The following is an 18,109-nucleotide window of genomic DNA, read 5'->3' on the forward strand; positions in this document are numbered from 1 at the left end:
GCGAACTTTATCTGAACGGTCTTATTCAATATCGTTAGTCTGGGTCCCTTCACATTGTTCCATTCCGGGAAATGAAAAGGCAGACTCATTGGCTAAAGTGGGCGCATTAGAAGGTGATATTTATGAAAGACCAATCTGCTTCAATGAATTTTTCAGTATTTCTCGTCGAAGAGCACTTGAAAGTTGGCAAACTTCATGGAGTAATGACGAACTGGGACGATGGCTACATTCCATTATCCCTAGGGTATCGACGAAACCTTGGTTCAGGAGGATGAACGTGAGTCGCGATTTCAGTCGTGTTATGTCTCGGCTCATGTCTAATCACTACACATTCAACGCACATCTTCGGCGTATTGGGGTCATGGAGAGCGGTCTCTGCACCTGTGGCAACGGTTATCAGGACATCGAGCATGTCGTATGGTCATGTGTGGGGTATTGTGACGCCAGGTCTGTTTTAAAGGACTCCCTCAGGGCCCGAGGTAGACCACCTGATGTTCCGGTTCGAGATGTGTTGGCGAGTCGGGATATATCATATATGTTACTCATATATAAATTCCTTAAACACATTAATATACAAGTGTAATCTGCGTTAGTTACCCCTGTTCCTCGACTGATGCTAAGAAGAAACTCCACCCACAGGTTCGACACTAACATCCGCCCGAATCTCCCCATCCCTCGTCTGTCCACCATCTTCATTGGAACTAACAAGATCTTTCTGCTGTCACTAAATTTTCTGCTTCCCCCTCCCACGTTTTTTCACCATCTCGATGTCAACTAATTAGATCTTTGTCGTTCTTAGTCATTTTGTTCCCATATCCCCTTTTTACTCTGTTCTCCGTAATATTTACTTCTCTGTATATTTTTTTTTTTTTTCATTTTCCTCCGTAACATCATCATCATTGCCCACGGACGGCCGCTGTAGTCTATGAGATGAATATGGGCCACCCGCCTGGTATTCGTAGCCTGGGGGTGTTCCCCGCGAACCCACACGGACAGAAAAAAGCGGCTAATACCAAGATACTTACCAACGTGTTACATTCAGTACGCCGGCCGGTGCCGATTGCCAGCTGAAGGCGGGATCTGCCAAAGTCATTACATTATCTTAATATACTATCCTAGTTTTAAGTTATTTGTCAATTAAAATTAGAAAAAGCCCTTGGCATCTTAGAGCTTAAGCAGTGTGCCTTAATAAATTATATAATTGAAAAAAAAAAAAAAAAAACTCACTTTCAAGGATCACATTGATGGAATCCAGGCAAAGTGTAATAAATATATTAAATGTTTATATCCTCTTATAAACAGAAATTTTAAGCTCTGTCTAAAAAACAAATTGTTAATTTATAAACAAATTTTTAGACCAGCCATGCTTTATGCAGTACCAATTTGGTCAAGTTGTTGTTCCACCAGGAAGAAAACGCTTCAAAGGATTCAGAATAAAATTCTGAAAATGATTTAATTTAAGTATCCTCCCTGGTTTAGTAAAAATGAGTTACACAGACTCACAAATATAGAACCATTAGATGTAATGTCACATAATATTATAAGCAAATTCCGACAAAAATCGATGCAATCTTCAATTGAATCGATTCGCTCTCTGTATTAGTTAGTAAGTTTACACAATACAAGTAGGTTTAGAATTTTCCCTACACAAAAATTTCAGAATTGCGGAAGCAAATGATGTCCTCATGGCAACAACCAAATCATATACTCGTATATATAATAGGGCTGAAAAGTCACCACTTGTGGCTGAACACCCAATTTAAATCTTAATAATTTAATTTTAACTCATATTCCAATAAATAGTTATTTAAAAAATAAAAATAAAAAAAAACTTGTGAGCGATTAGTTGTCTCACCTTTTGACGACTAGATTGAAATTTTTTGTTTTTTTTTTTATGTTGAAAGTAAACTTAAAATTTAATAAGTGTTACTTTCAACATAAAAAAACAATTTCAACTGTACTTAATTTACCTTCACTTATCAGAACTCACAACTAAGAATCACTAACTAGTTGAGCCCGTAGAGCTCCGTAGATAATTTCGAATTTCCGTAGATTATATTTACGGTATCGTATAGAACGACGACGATTTCCCGCAGATCTGGCATCGCTGCCCCGAAAAAAGACACGCAATGGCACCTCTATCCTTCCGGTGGCGAAGCTTCCGTGTGTCTTAATCTCAGACCGCCTCAAACGAACTGAGCGGGACTGCCCGAGCGTGTGCTGCCCCGAAACCCTGTAATTGAAGTTAGTTTTTGAAACATGAAACGACGTTGATGGTGTGCCGACCGGGAACCAGGGACCGGGGGATCCGGTGTCGAACGACTCTGGCCTGTGGTCGATGTCCCTGGCTGGCACCGGTCTCCAATGGAAGACGTTGTTGTTGTTGTTGTTTGTTTGACCTTGCATGCCAGGGGCCATAATTCAGTTCGCTCGTTTTGAGGGAAGATTGCCTGCCGTCTAACAAGCGAACTGCTGGCAAAGAAGGGCTTCCAACCAAAGTCAACCGATAAAAGCGATTAGAGAAAACAGCAACAGCAGCAGCAGTAGCAGGCCATGAAAATTATGCTTCTGTCTGTTCCTCCTCTGTCACATCACGCGATCAGCCCGATGATGATGCGATGAACGTTGTCTTGGTACGGTCTAAGGGCTAAGACCGAAGACAGACTGCGAGAAAGAGAAAGAAAGAGCGAGAGACAGGGAAAATTTGTATGCACTGTATTCACTTCTGTTTTTACGATAATTTGGTCCAACCGGGGAAACACACATACGGAAGTTAGTTACGTCGTTCATTAATCCCTGGCGTGGGATAAACAAATTAACCCACCGCAAAATATTAGTACCGCATGTGACTCTTGCTCTTTCCGAGTCCTGCTTCTTCCTGACTCTCTCTCTCTCTGTCTCGCTCTCACACATACACACGCTAAGTTTTATCGGTCGGCCTTAGCACATGGTTGGTGAATAATGTATAGCAGGTTGGCAGTTGCCGGTGTGGGATATTAATGTGATTTTACGGCAATTAATTGAGGTGCAATTCAATTACTGACGGAACGTCCGGTACGTGGTTCCAGTGGTTCAGTCCTGCTGTTCCTCCTCCTACTATTGGTACCGGCCATGTTGTTTTGTTTTGGATCAGTTGTGACATAATGAAGTTACCGAGAGTGAATCCTGCTCGAAAGTTGCGAACATATGCACCGGAACTGTGTTTTTGACGCGTTTGTATTTGGTGGTCCGAAGAGCGACAGAGACGAAAAGAATTTTGCGTAGGAATTCACTGTTTTGTTTCACGTGTCGTCTTCGACCCATCAGTGCAATAGCATGTTGTGTATGTTGAACAACAGACGTAAATTTAACTGCATTAGAAAATCACTCAATGGCTATGCTGACGTCTCAAACGAAAACAAATTCACAAATTGCCGACTTTATGACAGCAGTCTCACCGCTTATGAAGAAATTCTTTGGTTCTACCGGTTCGTGGATAAATCTTTCGATAACCCCAACTTGCGGAAATGTGATGATCTTGCTAGATTTTTGCCAGTTTGATAAATTTGGTTTTACAAAATAAGTTCGCCAGCAAAATCTCTGATTTGGCAAGCGATTTGCACTCGAGAAAAAACTCAAGTGGAGTGGTTTTTTCGAGTTGTTTTTTTCTAGCAGCTTCAGGTTTTCCGTGCTGTGTTTCGAGCATTTTCATAAGCATTTTTTCGAGCAGTTTTCGAAGCAGTTTTTCGAGTACTTCACGAGTAGTTTTTTCGAGCAGTATGGAATAGTTTTTTCGAGAAGTTTTTTTTTTCGATTTGTTTCAAGTAGTTTTCTGTCAGATTTTTGAGCAGTTTTATGAGTAGTTTTTTTTCGAGCAGATTCAAGCAGTTTTCGGACCATCTTTCGAGCATTTTAAGGGTAGTTTTTTTTTCTTGTACAGGGTCCGGCACTCGAAGTGTAACCAACTTCAGACCGCTCGCGCAGCTGACGCACGGGCATCAGCTCTCTAGAAATTTGCTAAATGACAGTTCGTAGTTGTATTGTTTACAAGCGCAAGAAAGCATTTTGCCAAAAGTGAACGCGAAAAAAAAAACTTGACTTGAGAGAGCGAAGGAGTTGCTTCGTTTGGCCGAAAGCGGTCAATTTCCGAACATTGTATTTTCTGACGAGAAAATTTTTCCAATTGAGCAATTCGTAAACTCTCAAAACGATAGGGTTTACTTGATCGACCCTTCATACGAGAATTTGAGTCATCGATTGGCCACCAGGAGGCAGCACCCGCAACAGATAATGGTTTGGGCCGCTGTAACCGCAGATGGGCGCTCTCCAATCGTTTTCATCGAGCCTGGCGTCAAGGTAAATGCGACATATTATCGGGAAAGTATTCTGGAGGTTGCTTTGAAGCCGTGGGCAGACAAACATCTCGGTGGCAGACCATGGACGTTTCAGCAGGACTCGGCACCGTCTCACAAAGCTCGAGTGAACCAAGAATGGCTGAAAAACAACGTTCCGAACTTCATCACGTCCACACGATGGCTCTCGAATTCACCAGATGCGAATCCAATGGATTATTCTCTTTGGGCCATTTTGGAGAGCAAAGTCCGAACTAAAAGGTACACCAGTCTCGAGGCGCTGAAAAAAGTTATTGTCCGCGAGTGGGCCTAAATACACCTGCAAGTCACATTCGGGCAGCTTGCGATTCGTTTTTTGACCCTCTCAAGGCCATAGTCAAGGCAAAAGGTGGTCATATCGATCAAAAGTGAATTGATTCTGAATTTTGTATTATTTTTACACATTTTGTACTTTGAATTAAGTAAAAGTAATTTTCCAAACTGAATTTATGGCCTTTTTAATTGGTTACACTTCGAGTGCCGGACCCTGTAGTTTTTTCTTCTAGCAGTTTTTATGATCACTTTTCAATTAGTTTTTGAAGTGATTTTTGTGAGTGGTTCTTTCTAGTAGTTTTTTTTTCTAGCACCTTCTACGAGTAGTTTTTCGAGCAGTTTTACCAGTTATGTTTTCGAGCAGTGTATCAAGCAGTTTTCGTGTAGTTTTTCGAGTAGATTTTCGAGCGATTGTTACTTGCAGTTTTCTGGCCTTTTTTTTTTACATTTTACGAGTAGTTTTTTCGAGTAGTAGTTTTAGCAGTTTTTACGAGTAGTTTTTTTTTCAATCAGTTTCGGGTCATATTTTACAGCATATTTTAGAGCATTTTACAAATAGCTTTTTTGAAACAATTTTCCGACTTTTTCTTGCAGGTTTTACGAGTAGTTTTATTGAGTATTTTTCCGTGTAGTTTGTCTTCTAGCAGTTTTTTGTTGAGCCCACTCACAAGGATTTTCGAGTTGTTTTTTTTTCTAGCAGCTTCAGGTTTTTCGTGCTGTTTTTCGAGCATTTTTTCGAGCAGTTTTCGAAGCAGTTTTTCGCGAGGAGTTTTTTTTTCTAGCAGTATAGAATAGTGTTTTTGAGAAATTTTTTTCCGAGTTGTTTGAAGTAGTTTTCCGAGCAGTTTGTAGGAAGATTTTCGAGCAGTTTTATGAGTGATATTTTCGAATATATTCAAGCAGTTCTCGGACCATTCTCGAACATTTTACGAGCAGTTTATTTTCTTGTAGTTTTCTTCCAGCAGTTTTTATGAGCACTTTTGAATTAGTTTTTAAGTGATTTTTGTGAGTGTTTTTTTCCAGTAGTTTTTTTTCTAGCAGCTTCTACGAGTATTTCTTTGATTCAAGCAGTTTTCAAGTAGATTTTCGAGTAGTTTTTTGAGCAATTGTTTCTAACCTTTCTGGCCATTTATTTGAGCAGCTTTTTAGCAGGTTTTACGAGTAGTTTTATTGCGTATTTTTTCTTCTAGCAGTTTTTTGTTGAGTGGTTTTTGTAAGTGGGTTTTTCAAGTAAATTTTGTTCTACAAGTAATTTTACCAGTAGTGTTTTCGAGCAGTTTTTTAAGCAGTTTTTCGATCATTTCGCGAGTAGTTTTTTCAAGCAGTTTGCCGAGCTGTTTTCATGAATGAGCTCTCGAGCGATTTGCATGAATGATGCTTTTCGAGCAGTTTTACCAGTTATGTTTGTCGAGCGATTTTCATTATGTTCGCTAGCAAAATCTCTGATTTGGCAAGCGATTTGCACTCAAGAAATAACTCAAGTGGAGTGGTTTTTTCGAGTTGTTTTTTTTTCTAGAAGCTTCAGGTTTTTCGTGCTGTTTTTTTAGCATTTTCATTAGCATTTTTAGTTTTCGAAGCAGTTTTTCGAGTACTTCACGAGTAGTTTTTTTTCGAGCAGTATAGAATAGTGTTTTTGAGAATTTTTTTCCGAGTGATCGAAGTTGTTTGAAGTAGTTTTCCGAGCAGTTTGTAGGAAGATTTTTAAGCAGTTTCATGAGTGATATTTTCGAGCATATTCAAGCAGTTCTCGAACCATTCTCGAGCATTTTACGAGCAGTTTTTTTTCTTGTAGTTTTCTTCCAGCAGTTTTTATGAGCACTTTTCAATTAGTTTTTAAGTGATTTTTGTGATTTTCAAGTAGTTTTTTTTCTAGCAGCTTCTACGAGTATTTCTTTGATTCAAGCAGTTTTCAAGTAGATTTTCGAGTAGTTTTTTGAGCAATTGTTTCCAACTTTTCTGGCCATTTATTTGAGCAGCTTTTTAGCAGGTTGTACGAGTAGTTTTATTGCGTATTTTTTCTTCTAGCAGTTTTTTGTTGAGTGGTTTTTGTGAGTGGTTTTTTCAAGTAAATTTTGTTTTACGAGTAATTTTACCAGTAGTTTTTTCGATCATTTCGCGAGTAGTTTTTTCAAGCAGTTTGCCGAGTTGTTTTCATGCGTATTCTCGAACACTTTCATAAGCAGTTTTTTCAAGCAGTTTTGGATCCACTTTTTCGAGAATTTGACGTGTAAGTTTTCCTAGCAGTTTTTTGAGTGATTTTTGTAAGTGGTGCTTTCGAGAATTTTTTTTTATTTAGCAGCTTCTACGAGTATTTTTTCGAGCAGTTTTACCAGTTATGTTTGTCGAGCGATTTTCATGATGTTCGCTAGCAAAATCTCTGATTTGGCAAGCGATTTGCACTCAAGAAAAAACTCAAGTGGAGTGATTTATTCGAGTTGTTTTTTTTCTAGCAGCTTCAGGTTTTTCGTGCTGTTTTTCGAGCATTTTCATTAGCATTTTTTCGAAGCAGTTTTTCGAGTACTTCACGAGTAGTTTTTTCGAGCAGTATGGAATAGTTTTTTCAAGAAGTTTTTTTTTGAGTGATCAAAGTTGTTTCAAGTAGTTTTCTGGCAGATTTTGGAGCAGTTTTATGAGTAGTTGTTTTTCGAGCAGATTCAAGCACGATTTATTAATTTTAGTTGTTTGACGTAAAGCCGCTATAACTAAGTTCAGTTTTTGCAATTGCTGAGCGCAAACATATATTGGAGAAGCAAAATGAATGAAAAACTAACAGAAAAAATGAATTTTTGGAAAAAGATACGCTCAGAGACAGGACTAGAACCTGCGTTCTTATGCATTCCGTGCATACGCGCTACCATTTCGCCACTCTGAATCTTGTTTTAGTCAATCTAAAACGCCAGTCAGACACAATAGCGCGTACATCGAACATGGTCTACATCCTGGCCGTCACCCGACCGATACCTTATATCCAAATATATTTTTTACCAAAAAAGAGCATTTTTTCTTACGGTTTTTCATTCATTTGACTTTTTCAGTCAGTGATAAAGTGAAACTACTCTGTTTTTTAATAATTTTTTTTTGAAAAATGCTGATGATAATTTGATGAGAAAATTTAGGATAGGATTTAGGATTACATTCTACTCATACTTACAAGCGTCGTCGTCGTCGTCAATACATTTTATCAAATAAGTATGTCAATGTTTTAGATGGTCATGTCATTTCAGCAATAGCCGAATAAATTCGTGGAACTGCTCTGCCGATTGAGTCAGTCAGGGAAATTATAATTTTAACGAATGAAAACATGATTCAAAACGACACGCAGAATCAAATGAAACAACCGTTCATTAATCAGATCACTTTTCTGGTTCCGTGTATAGATTTGACAGCCGTCGAAATCGAAACTAGGTTAGAATCAGCATCAAGCAAAACAAGAAAAAAACAGCGTAAGAAAGAGTTCGGTACGATTGGGGTTTTTTTTTGCTGCCAAACTCGAATCGACCGTAAATCCGAAAGTCTGAAGTTTTTCCGTTCACAACACAAGTTCAATGGTTTCTCGTTTTTTTCCGACTGAATCTTAAAGTTGACCTCCTTCGAAGGTGGTAGCAAAAAAAAACTCCGAAGAACCCGAATTTCAACGAGGATAATATAAAAAAGGAAAGAAAGGAACTTCACAGCAAACAGAGCTTGCTTCATTTTTTTTCCTGTTTCAAGTGGTAAGTTGATGTGGGCGTGGGAAAAACATTCTACTATTTACCAACAGAAAAAAAAACGACAAACATCCTTCCATCACATACTTCCGTGTTTTTCGGTGAATGTTGTTGCGTGTATGTTCGTTCACATACCGGCGGCCGAAGAATTTTTGCAGAGGGCTGGTTAAGAAAAGGTTAAATTGCCAAAATAGCTCTTGAGCGAAAGAACCCTTTTTTCCGGGGGGAGCACCGAATCCCGACTAGTTCCATCAGGGCGCTTTACTTGCGGCGGTTGCCATACCGACACGGAAGAAGCAGACAGAAAAAAATAAACGTGCAAACCCGAATGAACCCGGTTGCTTCGATCCGCTGTGTATTTTTGACAAGGACAGACAAGGGCAAAGGGCTTCACATTCAAATAACTGTGTCTGTCGATGAAGGCTTGCCTATGTTTTGTTTAATTTTTGCGCTAGGAATCTTGAATTTTCAGGGTGAAGAGGAGAAAAAAGTTTTGCAAAGCTACAGTGATTTGATCATCGAACAAGAATGGCTTCAAATCCTGGATGTGCTTTGATCTTTCCCGGATTCCATGCAGAGAAACCAAGTAGCAAATAGGCAACTGACGGGATCCGTGGGCAAGGGGGCCAGTAAGTGAACCATCCTGCGAATCAGGCGCGTAGCCAGAGAAAATTTTCGGGGGGGGGGGGGGTTTTAGAACATGGTGATAAATCAACACATGTACAATTTATATCACAATGTTTCCCATGGGTTATAATTTTTTGTTTCGGGGGGGGTTTGAACCCCTAAAACCCCCCCCTGTATACGCGCCTGCTGCGAATGCATCAGTTCTCCCCAACCCCCAGTGCCGAAGGGGATGCGAGGATGCCAATAGGATATAATTCACCAGACTGTGAATGCACACCGCACAAATCGCAAAATAAATTCAATCCATACTACCTCGGCTGGCTACCGGGGAGCGGCGGTGGCCTGGCCATTGATGTCCTGTCGGTTGCATTATGTGGTTCATCGAGTTGAGTTTATGAATGACCCTGATTGCTCTCATGTGTCTAGGCACACGGCTATAGGAGGCAACAACAACAACAACAACGAAAAAACGACGAGGGGTTTGAAAAGGAATAGACACAGAAAGTAGGAAACTACCGGCGGACAGCTTTAAACCATTTTCCGCTAGCAGAACGCAAAAGCAGGGCATGCTGGGATGAAATCAATTTCTGTCGGAGTTTTGTTTCACGTTTTGCTTCAACTCAACATTCATTTTTCAGTGCCTACTAGTTTTTTGTTTTCTGTTTTTCTACTGTCGTGTTCGCTTGATGGGTTAGGTTTGCCAAGTTTTCACTCTAACTGCTGTCAAACCGTTTGTTTGAAACCAATTTCGAACGTGGTTTTTATATCAGGTTTGCTCAAACCCCCGTTGCTAAGTGCGAAATCAATACAGTTTCATGAAAAGTGTTTGTTTGATGAAACTACCCTGGATCAGTTTCAGTTTTTTCCAGCGAAATCGACATACGGGTGTTCAAGTTAGATAACTCGGAAAATAGTTCATTTGGGAAAACGTTTCAATCAAACTGACATCAAGTTGGATATCGCTTTAAGGTAGAAAAATAAAATTAAAGCAAATAAAACAGTTTAGAAAGTGTTTTCGATGAATATGGCACAGAAATTCGTAATATTTGGTTCAATCGTTCATCTTTGAAAAATATAAAATACATTTTTTGTCGTGAATACGACTTACTTTATTATGGGGCGCCTTTTTACTTTTCTTTACTTTTTACTTTTTACTTTTACTTTTTACTTTTTACTTTTTACTTTTTACTTTTTACTTTTTACTTTTTACTTTTTACTTTTTACTTTTTACTTTTTACTTTTTACTTTTTACTTTTTACTTTTTACTTTTTACTTTTTACTTTTTACTTTTTACTTTTTACTTTTTACTTTTTACTTTTTACTTTTTACTTTTTACTTTTTACTTTTTACTTTTTACTTTTTACTTTTTACTTTTTACTTTTTACTTTTTACTTTTTACTTTTTACTTTTTACTTTTTACTTTTTACTTTTTACTTTTTACTTTTTACTTTTTACTTTTTACTTTTTACTTTTTACTTTTTACTTTTTACTTTTTACTTTTTACTTTTTACTTTTTACTTTTTACTTTTTACTTTTTACTTTTTACTTTTTACTTTTTACTTTTTACTTTTTACTGTTTACTGTTTACTTTTTACTTTTTACTGTTTACTTTTTACTTTTTACTTTTTACTTTTTACTTTTTACTTTTTACTTTTTGCTTTTTACTTTTTACTTTTTACTTTTTACTTTTTACTTTTTACTTTTTACTTTTTCCTGTTTTCTTTTTACTTTTTACTTTTTACTTTTTACTTTTTACTTTTTACTTTTTACTTTTTACTTTTTACTTTTTACTTTTTACTTTTTACTTTTTACTTTTTACTTTTTACTTTTTACTTTTTACTTTTTACTTTTTACTTTTAACTTTTTACTTTTTACTTTTTACTTTTTACTTTTTACTTTTTACTTTTTACTTTTTACTTTTTACTTTTTACTTTTTACTTTTTACTTTTTACTTTTTACTTTTTACTTTTTACTTTTTACTTTTTACTTTTTACTTTTTACTTTTTACTTTTTACTTTTTCCTGTTTTCTTTTTACTTTTTACTTTTTACTTTTTACTTTTTACTTTTTACTTTTTACTTTTTACTTTTTACTTTTTACTTTTTACTTTTTACTTTTTACTTTTTACTTTTTACTTTTTACTTTTTACTTTTTACTTTTTACTGTTTACTGTTTACTTTTTACTTTTTACTGTTTACTTTTTACTTTTTACTTTTTACTTTTTACTTTTTACTTTTTACTTTTTGCTTTTTACTTTTTACTTTTTACTTTTTACTTTTTACTTTTTCCTGTTTTCTTTTTACTTTTTACTTTTTACTTTTTACTTTTTACTTTTTACTTTTTACTTTTTACTTTTTACTTTTTACTCTTTACTTTTTACTTTTTACTTTTTACTTTTTACTTTTTACTTTTTACTTTTTACTTTTTACTTTTTACTTTTTACTTTTTACTTTTTACTTTTTACTTTTTACTTTTTACTTTTTACTTTTTACTTTTTACTTTTTACTTTTCACTTTTTACTTTTTACTTATTACATTTTACTTTTTACGTTTTAACCTTTTAACCTTTTAACCTTTTAACCTTTTAACCTTTTAACCTTTTAACCTTTTAACCTTTTAACCTTTTAACCTTTTAACCTTTTAACCTTTTAACCTTTTAACTTTTTAACCTTTTAACCTTTTAACCTTTTAACCTTTTAACCTTTTAACCTTTCAACCTTTTAACCTTTTAACCTTTTAACCTTTTAACCTTTTAACCTTTTAACCTTTTAACCATTTAACCTTTTAACCTTTTAACCTTTTAACCTTTTAACCTTTTAACCTTTTAACCTTTTAACCTTTACACCTTTTAACCTTTCAACTATTTAACCTTTCAACCTTTTAACCTTTTAACCTTTTAACCTTTTTACCTTTTTACCTTTTAACCTTTTAACCTTTTACTTTTTACTTTTTACTTTTACTTTTTACTTTTTACTTTTTACATTTTACTTTTTACTTTTTACTCTACTTTTTGCTTTTTACTTTTTACTTTTTACTTTCCACATTTTATTTTTTACTTTTTACTCTACTTTTTACTTTTTACTTTTTACTTTTTACTTTTTACTTTTTACTTTTTACTTTTTACTTTTTACTTTTTACTTTTTACTTTTTACTTTTTACTTTTTACTTTTTACTTTTTACTTTTTACATTTTACTTATTACTTTTTACTTTTTACTTTTTACATTTTACTTTTTATTTTTTACTCTTTACTTTTTACTTTTTACTTTTTACTTTTTACTTTTTATATTTTACTCTTTACTTTTTACAAAGCAATGGCAAAACAACATTAATTAAACTTCGAATTGCTCCCAAATCCACCAAATTCGCCAGATTTGGCTCCCAGTGACTACTGGCTGTTCGCAACCAAAACAAACAAAGCAACCAAAATTTCTAATGATCTACAATCAAATAGTTCAATCAATCGTCACACTTGGATTCCCAAATGCACAAGAGACTGCTCAGATTGATTTTTATTAGGAACCAAAACCGAACATGCGAACCCAGAATATAGACTCTATTTGTCGTGATTCGTATTTGTTTTGTAGCCGACGAAATTACATCAATAGCCCAAATGTATGCAATTATATGTTTGTACACTCTAGCGATACGGATATCGATATTTAAGCTTCTTTCCGCCAAGCTTGTGTTCAAGTTATGTATGCAAGCTGTTATTTTTATAGCGTTTCTCTACCATTACTACCATTCTGCGATTTCGGTTGAAGCGATAAACTTTTTCTCATTATCAATCGAATTCATCTTATATAAATTGGAAGTAAACCTTATGCACTCCAAATTTACCCTGCGGCAGTTGTCATTTTCTCAGGCGAAACGGCATAACATGGAATTTCATCCGAAATTGCATGACACAAGATCAGAGCATGCCAATTAAAGCTTCAAATTGTTTTATGGCACTTTTTGTCTTGCTGTCTAGCAACAACCTACCTCTAGCAAGCTACGTGTAGGACTGAAATATGAACTGAAATATTTCTAATCAAATGGTGACATGATATTAATAATTGATACAAAATTGACTGAGCTGTAATTGTTCAAAACCTGATCACATTTCTACGTGTATTTTTCTTGAGTTTCTAGTTTGCATCCGTATATAGAAAACAAAAATGTGTTCCACATTAAAAAATCGTGTTCTCATTGTCGCGCCCGGAACATTTTAGCCAATGTGTTATAAGGGCTGTGTTGTTTCGTAGATTTGATGCTAGATTACGTTCGAATAGACACTTTCCTGTTTCTATTCAATGAACAGAACCGTTTTTAAAACCATTCCGTCGGAAGCCGTTTCACAGAACGAGTCATTTAGCCAAGAACGGTTTCGGCGAAAAATCCGTTTTGCTGAATCCATTTCAGGTGGAGTCATCTCGCTCCATTCCACCGAAAGCCAGTTCGTGGAATGTGTTATACTATCGAAAGCGATTTCGATGAGCCGTTTCACCAAACTGGGTCATTTCACCGAAAAAATCGTTTTTTTTAACGGAAGCTAAAGTATTAAATTTTCTGAGTTTCTAATCACTGTTTCGGAACGATTTTGACTCATACTCTTCAAAATGTTACAGGAGATTTTCGGTGTACCATTTTTATCGGGTGATTTTTTCTAAAAGCTTATCGAAATCGATACCGGTGATTTTAGATTCTACAAAACCAATGATTCGCAAATTTTTCAATCAGTTTTGCTACACAGATCACAGTTTTTTTCACATTTTAGGAAAAAAATCACAAATTTCTACAGGTTGGCAGCTCTGTTCAGGAACATGCTCAAGAATTTTGCATTAAAACTATAAAATAAAGGGCATCAAGTATGACAACACACGTTTTCAATAAAGGTTTCTTGTGATCTTACGAAAACAAATTCCATCTTGTTTGAAAATTGTCCGCAAACCCGCATCAAGACGATGGTAGTGTCAGTCCGGATGTTTGGCAACATTCCTGCGGGAGCGGAAAATTCGGGAATCCAGTCGATCATCCACTCCGTTGAGGGGAGGGGTCTGGAATTTATCAGGCTACTGTGAATAATAGACTTTACTTTGTAAACGGAATCACCCAGAGTGAATCACTTCTTACCTGTGCAGCCGTCCGTGATGCAATGAATGAATGGTCGATGATTCGATTGACCTAATGCCATCGTCCCCGCTACAGTTGTCATGGCATACTATGCGTGAATTATTATAAACTCATCTGTACCCACACAGCTACCACCCGTCCGTGTCCCTTATGTTCCGTTGCATTCCATTCCGGCTACACACACACACACTCACACTTCTGCCACAACTGCAACAAATAAAGTCCAAAACACTAGTCATTCGTTATTTTTATTCTGGAATTCTGTTGCCAACAGAGCACATGCTTCCAGAGTCATCATAGCAACAAAACAACGAAGGAAAAAAAATGACACAACAAATAAAAAGGACGGAGAAAAATTGGAAACATTTATGTCATACAAAGTTGTGCTGGGAAAAAAAGTAGCCCACAACTTTGGATGCACCGCGCGCTGTATTTGGGGAGAAGAAGAAAACAAAAACAACTCACGCGAGAGCAGCGCACAAAGTAAAACCTGTTCACGGTCGTTTCTACGCTTGCTTTGATGACGGTCCTCACACCTCACTCTCCTCGGTCACACAAAGAAGTACGGTACGGTACTATCCAAGGACAGCAGCCCGGTTATCCGAGTGAAGGATGTTGGTCGCGTCCTTCAGAGCGAGCGCGATGCCGAGATGAGATTCCTCCACCGGTTGTTATGTTTTGACAGTTGATTTAGCATATGATGGGTGGTGAGCGTTTCGTTTCGAATGAACGACGGGTAGGATATCTCTTGCAACCAAATGGGGGTTTTGCCTTTTGATCCTGGTTTGCGATTCGTTGCACTGAGTACGTTTGAGGGGAAATCTTCGATCAATTATGTGGGGGACTGCGCGCTGTAGAGGTCGAGGTTGAAAATCAAAGTATAATTTCTCCTTTCAATTGTGACTGTTTAGAAAACTTTTTTTTCATCAACTTTTTGGTCTATCAATATTCGTTTTTGGAAGGCGTAATGTTTCTTCTACTTATATAGCCTCTTCCTCTCATGTATTTTGTTTTCGATGCATTTATAGCCAATCCGATATGCCTAGTTTCAGTTTTCAATCCGATGTCTGTTTCCGTCATCTTCTCAAATCATCATCGATCTTCGCTCTTCAAATTACACCTTCCAAAGCAATATTTAACACATAGATCAATAAGTCCCGAGACTAACAATGGAAACATTTTTTTTTGCAAAATTTTTTATTTTCGACTTTTTAGGGTTATACAATGGTTCCAACGTTTTTCCAATTTTTCAATACCATGTTTCAGCGATGACCTCCTCATTTGAGCCAAATCTTTTTCCCTGGAGTATTGTTTTAAGATCAGTACAGAGCCAGTAGTCACTAGGGGCTAAATCTGGCGAGTATGGGGGATGGGGAAGCAGATCAAAGCCTAATTCGTTCAATATCGCCATTGTTTTCATCGACTTGTGGCAGGGTGCATTTTGTTCCATCGAAAGCAATCGCGGCACCCACTTGAAAAAAACCTTTTTCATGCTCACGTTTAAACTCGGCGAACCACCGACAAATCGTTGCTTTTGATGGACAAGAGTCCGGATAACATTTTTCAATCCATTGTTTCGCTTGCACGGTGTTTTTACCCATTAAAAAACAATGTTTTATCAAAACACGAAACTCGGTTTTTTTCCATTTTTTAAACAAACTACAAAACGACTTTACTCCAACCTCGATAACTCAGCTGTTTCTGGTCGGATCGACTTAAAATTTTGACCCGTTTCAAGCAAAGGTTAGTACTCTAGAAAGACGTGGTTACTGGTTTACTACGAGCGCAATCTCTGCTTTAGTCTCGGGACTTATTGATCTTGAAAAATTGTTTTTTTTTAACAAAATCATCTCGGGCTCGAATAAAATTTGATATTTCTGAAATATCAAAAGTATTTTTTTTTGGTGCCATATGTCCTGGAAATGCTTGAGAAGTCGAAATCTAAGTCGAAAAAAAATTTAAAATAAAATTGAGATTTTCGAAATCGAAAATCTTGTTTGACGGTACGGTTCTAACTGGACTTGAACATAGAGAATAGTTTCCATTCGTGTATTTTACTACCAACAAAAACGAAGGGTAAAAACTTCCAATCGATCATTCAGGGGTTTTGGGTTCCTCAGAAATACCGATTTGTGCTAAGTGCACCTGACTATTTTCATTTGTTTTACATTTCGTCTTCGTCGCATCAGTGCATTAGCAGCTTTTGTTGTACTGCTAATGCTAACGCATTCAACGGTTTGTAATTTTGCGGCGAGCATTAAATGACGTTTTTTTTTCTGTCAGCAACATGACTAGCACAACCATGCGTATTTCCTTCGCATCCATCCGCTTCGAACAGCAATAGAAATAAAAACAGATTGACAGACTGTTTCAACCAGCAATCTTCACCTGGGATTAGAGTGAAGTGCACAGAAAAAACCGCTCAGTTCAAACCCGTTTTACTGGCAAAACTGCTTTCCACACACTAATTGGAGTTGATACTCGGTGCTCGGATTCAAGCCAAAACAGCTGCCATCCCGTGCCACACAGTGTGCTGACAGTCGGTATTATTTCCTTACAGTTGCATTCTGCGTTATCTACTGGCTGGCTGGCTGGCTAGCGCGAGTGCTTCTTCCTTCCCCATGGCATAGAGAAAGTATGCTTCCTTCGAAGACATTTATTTTTGCTTCTAATCCCCCCTTTTGCACGTACGTTATTTTTACATTATCCTACCGTCGTCCGGCTTCCGTTTCTTGTCCAGCTGTCGTGTGACGGTAAAATCAACGAAGACACGAACTGCGGTTGGAGGGACGAGGATGTATGCGATAAAAGTGAACTTTTTTTCTTTCTATTATCTTGAAATGTTTTTTTTTTGCCACACTCGCCGTCGTCGTTGTCGATTGGAAACGACGTGGCTAAAGACGGATTTGCTCTGCCCCGATATGCTATTGATGAGTAGGTTTTCTTTGACGTTTCGGTTCATGTGCGATGCCAGCACTCATGAGGGGTGTTAATGAAGTTGGTGAATTTTTTTTTTTGCATAAAGTTCCACTTGTCAAACACCGTCACACGTTTGGCGCTTCCGCTTCATAACAGAAAATTACAAAATTACATCATTTTATGGCTTTTTGTTTGCCGGGTCAGGCAGCGAAGATTCTTCTTCTTTCCAGCAGCACATTTGCAATGCAAACAAGCTCCCATTCGTCGTCACCTTCAAGCAAGGTAGCGACAATTTTCGCTATCTGAATCACATTTAGATAAGTGATCCTTTTGTGGACTTTGCTTCGGGTCGGGTCGGGTCGGGTTTTATTTGCACTGTTGCTTCCCACAATCGTAGGAAGGATTTTTTTTATCGGATGGGAAGAATTTTTAGAGTAGCTCACACTTTCGAAATACCACAAGTTTGCACTAATTTTATCTTTTTTCGGTTTTGTTCTTATTCTTTTCTTTTTTATGTTTGTTAACAATAAAAAAATCACCACCAAAAACCACCACAAAACTTGCAAAACACACCATTCTCTGTCGACGGCACCAACCACCACCACCACTGTTTTCTGGGGGTCTTTCGTCGAGGAACCTTCCTAGGACACGCACCACCAGCACAATAACAACAGTAACAACAGAAACAGCCAACATCAGCACCATAAAAAACGACTGCCAAGTTTTGCACCATCACTACTGCCAACACTGCCAACCGTTCCGTCATTGCCGCAGTCCCGACAGGCAGCCTCAACCACTGTCCGGACTGAACGGGATGCACAATTAACCGGTGTTTATCCACCGAACTACGATCTGGCGCACAACTGCATTCGGACGCTGCCCTCGGACAAGGTGATGATCGCTTACCTCTTCCCCAGCCCACCATCTTCACCAAAACTGACTGCTTCCTGATTACTCTCTTTTATTGCTCTCTCACTATTACTCTCTCAACTCATTTGGCTCATCAGTACCAAAAACCAGTCGCCAACGAATGAACACATATCTGCTACTAAATACTACTCACCCTTTTTGGCTTGAAAACTGTCATTCTGTCAATTTTGTT

At 37.1% G+C, this 18,109-nt stretch overlaps 1 protein-coding gene across 4 annotated transcripts in view; it reads left to right on the top strand.

Moving 5' to 3' along the window:
• Positions 1-18,109, top strand: part of LOC131437600 (neurexin-3) — a 297,301-nt gene that overhangs the window by 89,457 nt on the left and 189,735 nt on the right. For 3 of the 4 annotated variants that reach the window (XM_058607059.1, XM_058607077.1, XM_058607068.1), the window contains exon 6: positions 17,653-17,898. The exons of the other annotated variant lie outside the window; for it this stretch is intronic. In XM_058607059.1, the coding sequence (XP_058463042.1) occupies positions 17,653-17,898 (246 nt within the window). The remainder of the gene's footprint in view (positions 1-17,652; positions 17,899-18,109) is intronic. 4 annotated transcript variants of the gene reach the window in all.

This window comes from Malaya genurostris, chromosome 1 (genome assembly GCF_030247185.1).
Source record: "Malaya genurostris strain Urasoe2022 chromosome 1, Malgen_1.1, whole genome shotgun sequence".
NCBI lineage: Eukaryota > Metazoa > Arthropoda > Insecta > Diptera > Culicidae > Malaya > Malaya genurostris.